This window comes from Gracilinanus agilis, chromosome 2, assembly GCF_016433145.1.
Source record: "Gracilinanus agilis isolate LMUSP501 chromosome 2, AgileGrace, whole genome shotgun sequence".
Taxonomy (NCBI): domain Eukaryota; kingdom Metazoa; phylum Chordata; class Mammalia; order Didelphimorphia; family Didelphidae; genus Gracilinanus; species Gracilinanus agilis.
Window position 1 is genome coordinate 36,647,897 of NC_058131.1, and position 8,159 is coordinate 36,656,055.

The following is an 8,159-nucleotide window of genomic DNA, read 5'->3' on the forward strand; positions in this document are numbered from 1 at the left end:
GAATGGTAGTCACAAAAAGTTTAAGGCAAACTTTGTTGAGGCTGTTCAATCTATTTCCTTCCAAGGAGAGGAAGTGTTGAAGCAAGACGAGCTTTAACTCAGCTCTGTAGTCAGAGGAGTCAGTCAAAGCTCCCCTCTTGTTAAATCCCCAAGGACCAGAGTCTATAGGGAGAGTCAGGGGAGAAGAACAATTGTCTATTGTGGGATTTCCCCTGGTTTGAAACAAACTTTATAGGAGACCTCCTTGCCTACACCTGGGTGTTTTGCATGCTCTTCCCCAGAGACAGCTCCTGAAAAGTTCTTTCTGCTCTTCTGAAGCCATAAAAAGGCTCAGAACATCAAAGCTGATGTTCTTCTACAAGATGGAGTTCCCTGTCCAGATCCTGTTGATGTTAGTGATGCAGATTCCTGGTGAGAAAGGGATGGAGAAAGGAAAGTGGGAAGAAAGCTATTTTTCATGGCTCTTGGTTCTGTCCCATTGGGCAAGACTTTGGGCTTGTTCTTTGGATTTTAGACTAAACTGGATAATACTTCTGAGATGATTTCATTCAAATCCACAGAGATATCATGGGGAGTATATCTGGATATGTAAGAACTAGGATGGAAAATGGTCTTCTTGTTTACTGGGAAAGGGATCCATCAATGATTAGAGTCTGGAATCTAGTGAAACCACTGGAAACATATTTATTAATGCCTAAGAAACAGACAAAACCAAGTAGTTTTGAGAATTAATTGAAAGGCAATGAGCTCTACTAGAAAAATGATAGTCTGTCATTTGATGACCTGGTTTCAATGGCTCTGCCATTCATTACTTGTTTTTTCTTAGGTAAGTCATAGCTTCCTTGGGCCTTAGGTTCTTCATTTGTTAAATGAGGGGTTTAGACAAATAGACAAATTGGCCTCTGAGATCTCTCCCAGCTCTAGATCTATGATCCCATGGTCATATGACTTACTATTTGTGTGACAATGGGCAAGTCAATTAACCTTTCTGGGTGCAGTTTTCCAATGGAAAAAAGGGTGGGAGTTGATCACCTTTAAGTTCCCTTTCACTTCTAAATTTGTCATTTTATCATAACTAAATTCAGGAATCATGGTGTTTGAAAATGAAATCAAGGAGGGATAGTGGAAAGAGCACCAGGAAGGGAGGAAGAGCACATAGGTTCTAGTCTTGGTTCCGTTGTCATATTTTGCTATGTGACCTGGTGCAATTGTTATCATCTCTTCTGGGTTTCAGTTTACTCATTTGCTAATCAACAGGTGTATAATAGATAACACCTATGAAAAAAGCAAAAAAAATTATTTTTAGGCATTATTTTATTTCTTCTCATTTCAGGCTTATATGGATCAATTGTGATGTCCCAATCTCCTTCCTCTGTGTCTGTGTTTCCGGGAGAAAAAGTTACCATGTTTTGTCAAACCAGTGAGCCTGTGAGTTACCTGTATGGCCTTCGGACATCCAGCAGTTTACACTGGTATCAACAGAAACCAGGGCAAAGTCCTAAGCCAATCATCTATAGAGATTCCTACCTTAAGGAAGGTGTCCCAGAAAGATTTGCTGGTGGAGGAGGTCACATGGATTTCACTCTTACTATCAATGGTTTTGAAGTTGAAGATGCTGCTACCTATTACTGTCTGCAAAGTGAAGAATGGCCTCCCACAATGATATAACCCTGAACAAAAACGTCTTGGGCTCTGTGCTTGCCCAGAACAGCTGCTTCCTCCCTAGCATTGTAGGATAAGAGCTTTTGAAGACTACAAGTAAGAGAACCCAACTCTGTTCTGCTCTGTGAATTGCCCCTTTGGTTTAGCCTAACTTTGTGACTCTTTGTTTTGTTCTATTTTGTTTTTACTCTCCAACAAGGATTCATTCCAAAAGCACAGATTTCTAGCACTAGAGAGGACTTTTGCTATCTTATTCACGGTCACAGAATTGGAAAGTTAGTGGCCATTTCATCAAACCCATAAACAAAAAGACATTGTTATTACATGCCACTATACCACCCGCCATGTGTTCATTCAGCCCTTGTTGGATGATCTCTAATGATGGATAATTCACTATGCTCCCAAGGCAACCATTTCATACAAAAGAGGCAGCACTAGCTGTTAGGTTGTTCAGCCAACAAATCTTGGTTGACCTTTCTAAAGCTTCCATCTGGGGTTAAGCAGAACAAGTCAGATTCCCTTCTACATAACAGTCCTTGAAGTGCTTAAAGATGGTTTTTGTTTTTCCTCGAAGTTTTCTCAATTAGTCCACTAACCTGCAAATATTTACCAAGTGTTTATTATATGTCAGGCTCTGTGTTAGGCACTGGGGTTACAAATACTAAGAATGTAATAATCTCATCCCATAAGAAATTTTTCAAGGCTAAACATCCCCATTTCTTTCAACTGATTCTCTTATAGATTCAAAGACTTTTTTGTTTTACATTTATAGTCCTTTAAAATATATTCCCTTTCTAGGCTTATTTAATTATATTTACAAACCTTCTGCACTCTCTTGTGATAATAATATATAATATCAATTTTAATGTCATTTTTTTGGTATTCACTGATTAAACTGATTAAACTTCTCATCTATACTGCTTCAGGGGACAACACAGTTCACTGGTCATAGATTTTGTCTTCGTAATCAGCATATTTAGCTTATAACAGCTGGCGCAAGCACACCTCCCTGGGGGACAGTTTCATCAGTGTGGCTCAGTTGTTTCAATTTGATTCAGTAGTTTGGTTTTATTTAGTTTCATTCGCTTTGCATAGCAATTGTATGTGCAGATTTGAGAGAGACAGAGACAGACAGAAATATAGATAGCTAGACAGCCAGACACAGAGAAAGAGAAAGACAGAGAGAAAGAGAGAGGGAGAGAAAGAGGAGAGAGAGAGAGAGAGAGAGAGAGAGAGAGAGAGAGAGAGAGAGAGAGAGAGAGAGAGAGAGATCTCGACACACCTTATATCCTGCTTCCTATATAGCTGGGTTCTTTTTGTGTGTCATAGACCTCTGTCTGGTCAAAACTATAAACTTTTTCCCTAGAATTTTTCAAAAATATCATAATTGAAGGAAATACTAAACTTCACTTATAAGATAAAATTATGTATTTTTTCCAGTTAAAAGTCATGGCATCCCAAAAGCTATCCCTGGATCCCTTGGGGGAACCGTGGAATCCAGGTTAAGAATCCCTGCTACAAGGGCTGGAGTTTTCTGGACAATGGTTGAAGAAGGACAAGGACATGTTCCCAGAGGAGGGCTTTCAGATTTATCACCATTCTGTAATAAGTAGGGCTGGGCCACACATGAGCCCACCAACCTAATTGCTCAAGAATGAGGGTGAGTTATTTCTCTAAATCAGTAATATTTGATCCCTGACTTTCTCTCTCTGTCTGTCTCTCTCTGTGTCTCTGTGTCTTTGTCTCTTCTCTCTCTTTCTTTCTCTGTCTCTGTCTGTCTATATGTCTGTCTCTGACTGTCTGTCTCTTCTCTCTCTCTCTCTCTCTCTCTCTCTCTCTCTCTCTCTCTCTCTGCTGTTTTAAGCTGTGTAGTGGGAAGATTGGATAGCTTTCACCCTCCACCTTTGGATTAATTTTAATTTTGGTGCCTCAGGGGTAGGAATCCCTGTCATCTTGGCTGAGGTAGAGTAAGGTGGACCAGTCATTCATAAGTATGAAGCAGTATGGGGTGACTGAAGGAAGCAGCTGTCCCTCTTCTCAGGTCTAGCTGCTCTGATAGGGAAGCAGACAGTCTGTCAGTGCTTGAACTAGGCTCTAATGCTCTTGAAATTTAGATGGGAATGGGGGGTTGTGAGGAAAGGGATTTGGCTAAGACAGGGAAACAATTTTTTCTGGCCAACACTCAAAGAAAGTCTAAGTTTAAAAATTATGAGAAAATCATGGAAGAAAGAGCCACTGTGCTGCAGAAAAACAAGTTTTATTAAAGTAATAGACATGATAAGTGTGTGCATGGTTTTAAGCATAAAATTAAACAAGGGGAGGCTACAATAATATCTCTCTGGAGTGGGGTAGCTATATGGAGAATTCACTACAATATGGACTTAGCACAATACCTGGGATATGGTATATACTTAACAAATACTTGTTGACTTGATGTTGGATTTGATAAGAGTGGATGTCTCTCTGAATTGGGCCTCAGCAGTACTGTTTTATATGAGATTGAGTTCTTTTCTCTAATGCATTCCCTTCTGAGATTATCTCCCATCTATCTTGTTTATGTCTTGTATGTCTATAATTGTTTGCATGTGGTCTCCCCCATTAGAATGTGGGCTCCTACATGAAAGACCAATGGGGCAGAATTTATGACCAAACAGGACACAGAGGCCATTATGAGATATAAAATAGGCAACTGACTATATTAAGATTAAAAAATTTTTTTCCACAAACAAAGCAACTCAGATTAGAAGGGAAATTTAAAAAAACTAAAAAAAAATTATAGCAAGCATCACTGACAAAAACTTAATTTCTCAAATCTATAGAGAACTAAACTAAGTTTATAAGAGCACAAGTCATTTCCCAATTGATAAATGGTCAAAGGATATGAACAGGTAATTTTCGGATGAAGAATTTAAAACTATAGTCATATGAAAAATGTTCTAAATCACTATTATTTGGAAAAATGCAAATTAAAACAACTCTGAAGCATCATCTTACATCCATTAGACTGGCAATGACACTCATTGGAGGGGATGTAGGAAATCTGGAACACTAATGCATGTTTGTGGAGCTGTGGATTGATATAACCATTTTGGAGAGCAATTTGGAACCATGACCAAAAGGCAATAAACTGTGCATATTCTTTAATCCAACAATACCACCAATAGGTTTATGACCTTCAAAAGATCAAAGATAAGGAGAAAGGACCTATTTGTCCCAAAATATTTAGAACAGCTCTTTTTGTGGTGGCAAAGAATTGAGGTGGTATCTATCAGTTGGGGAATAGCTGGACAAATTATGGCATATGATTGTAATGGAATATAATTGTGCCTTAAGAAAGGACAAAGAGCTCAACAACAACAACAAAAACAAAAACAATAACCTGGGAATATATGTGAAGTGATTTATATACCATTTTTCACTTTAGCTATTTCATGAAATTTTCTTGTATAAGCAATATGTGTCTTCTTTTATAATATGATGAACAAGGAAATATATTATTTCAGGATAGCTTACATATAGCCTATATCATATTACCTGCCATCTCAGGAAGGAGGAGGGAAGGGAGAGAGGAAGAACATAGGTCACAAAATGTCAGAAAATGATTATTAAAAATTGTATCTATATGTAGTTTGGGAAAAACATAATTTTTAAAAATGACAGGAGGAAATGGGAATTCTCCAATGGTTCAGAAAGGTGCATTATGTCTGGCATGTTGGAATTATGGAAATAAAAAAGTAATACAAAATCTAAAAAAAAATAATGTGAGCTCCCTGAGCACAGGGACTGTGTTTTTGTATCCTTAGAGTTCATCACAGTGCCTACCATATATAGAACATACTTAAATACTTGTTGACTGACTGATGGGTCTTTCCCAATGGTTTATCACATGGATTTTACATAAGACAAAGATAGGATTCAGACTTGTGACTTCATCATTTAAAAAAACATCTTAATGAGGAAGGTCTTTTCCCTGAAATTTACAGATTTAGAGTTGCCTTGGCTAGTGGGAGATAAAATTACTTGTCTGAGGTTATATAACCACTACATGCCAGAAGTGGAATTTGAATGTAAGGTCTTTCTGGCTTTGAGATTGGCCCTTTGTCTCTTTGCCCACTGTCCACCTGTTTCTTTCAAGTACAAATGATGGAATTCCAGGAGCTAATTTCAGTTAGAGATCACCACATGTCTGAAACTAAGAAAGACTTTTATTCATTCTGTCTTTATGTAAATAACTCTTCAGGTTTCCTAACTCCTATAAGACTATACCTGGGTGATGTCTTATAGATCTGATGGGCTCAGACCAGCACAAGGAACAACAAGAGGCATGAAAGGGCTTGTAGTGGCAAAGAATTGGAAATTGAGGGGATGTCCATCAATTAGAGAATGGCTCAAGTTTTGACATATGATTATGATGGAATACTACTATGCCATAACAAATGACAATCAGGTGAATAATAAATTTTGAAACAAATTTAAATCAGATTAATAATAATGGGTATAACTTTAATAATGGAAAGACCCACATGAAATTATGAAGAGTGAAATGAGTAGAACCAAGAGAATATTATATACAACAACAGAAATATTGTTTGAAGGATAATTTGTGTATGTCCACGTCCAGGGGAAAAATTAGTAAATAGAAACCACCAAGACAGAATTTATATATACATATATCTTTTTGTCAAATGATGCCTTTTCTAGTATGGGAAGAGGAAGGAAGGAGGAAAGGAGATGTCTGAAAACTTTAATGTAACAAACAAACTAATTGATTTTTTTTTTTAAACTAAAAGGACATTCAAGATCCTTGTAGATTCAACTTCACAAGTCAGGAAGAGGAGGAGGAGCCAAGATGGTAGCTTAGTAGCAGTATAAGCTGAAACCACTCTGTCAATCCTTTGATACCAATCTAATAAATCAGGAAGAAGGGTGAAGGCCAAAGATGAAATTATTTAAGGTCTTAACTTAAAGTCTTAACTCAAGGTCTAACAAACCATGTAATTCCTTAGGTAGTAAGTTATAGTTATCCTTTTTCTCTATTTTTGGATGATTCAATCATCCCTTTCCAATTTCTCTTATTATTCATTTCCTATCTATTCTTGGTGCAATGAGGATGAATTTTGGCAGTGTCCCATGATTCTTAAAGGGGTTAGAACTTTTCTGTGTCATTCTTACTATTCAATTATCTTAATGGGTTATTCCTTCCTTTAATTCTTTTATTGAATTTATAAAACACTCTGAAAGTTAGAATATAGGCTCCATGAAGGAAGGGAGTATTTTATTTATGTCTTATATTCTAACTGCCTCATGTAGTAACTAGAATAGAATAAGTGCTTTAAAAATACATGCTGATTCATGGGTTGGGGTGGACATGATTGGGGATGTAGACTCGAAACTACCACACCAATGCAACTATCAACAATTTGGAAATAGGTCTTGATCAAGGACACATGACAAAACCAGTGGAAATGTGCGTTGGCCATGGGTGGGGGGAGTGAGGGGGGTGAAGGGGAAAGTAGGAGCATGAATCATGTAACCATGTTAAAAATGAATATTAATAAATGTTTAAATTAAAAAAAATACATGCTGATTGAGTTAACTATCTTCTTTCATTCTATCTTCTAATTGTTAGATTTTAATTATCTCATTGTTATTATGGTATAGTTATTTACTCCGGTGGCTTTTTCCTCACTTTCCTTTCTCTCTTAATATTTATCATCACATTCTACAAACCCTCCGCACAATACCAGTCCAGTGTTATAACACACAATGGAGGTAGTTCTGGATTTTCTGGACCATAATGTAGAGAAACATTTCTGGAAGATTTTACCAGGCTTTGAGTATGCTCCCCCAGATGAATAGATGTCTGTTTTCTATGGGCCAACCTAGCCAAACATAGAAAGGCTCATTTGTCTATTTGATGTGATAAATTTTTTGGCCCAGGAAAACCTCAGGAAAACAGACAAATATGAAAGGACATTTGGTCTAGTGCTGCCACCTTCTGATTCTGGAGTGACAATGGCAGAAAAGAAAACAAAACTGAGGATCATAATTGGTTGGTTTTTTGGTTTGTTTGAGGGTTTTTACAGCATCTTAAAATATTAAATTAGCTATTAGTATTGTAAATGTGAAATTCTTGTTCAATGACTAATTATTGGAAATAATACTGGGGACAGGTAGGTGGCTCAGTGGATTAAGAGCCAGATCTGGAAATGAGATGTCCTGGGTTCAAATCTAACCTCAAACACTTCCTAGCTATGGGATCTTGGGCAAGTCAAAATCCCAATTGTCTAGCCCTTATTGTTCTTCTGCTGTAGAATTGATACTTAGTATTGATTCTAAGACAGAAAGTAAGGGTTATTTAAGGAAGGAAGGAAGGAAGGAAGGAAGGAAGGAGGGAAGGAGGAAAGAAAGAAAGAAAGAAAGAAAGAAAGAAAGAAAGAAAGAAAGAAAGAAAGAAAGAAAGAAAGAAAGAAAGAAAGAAAGAAAGAAAGAGAAAT

At 37.1% G+C, this 8,159-nt stretch overlaps 1 gene segment (V, D, J or C); it reads left to right on the top strand.

Moving 5' to 3' along the window:
- Window positions 1-362: 362 nt before the first annotated feature.
- LOC123233176 lies at window positions 363-1,668 on the top strand. The segment is given in 2 exon segments: window positions 363-411; window positions 1,334-1,668. Coding segments are annotated over 2 exon segments (384 nt in total).
- The last annotated feature ends 6,491 nt before the right edge of the window (window positions 1,669-8,159 follow it).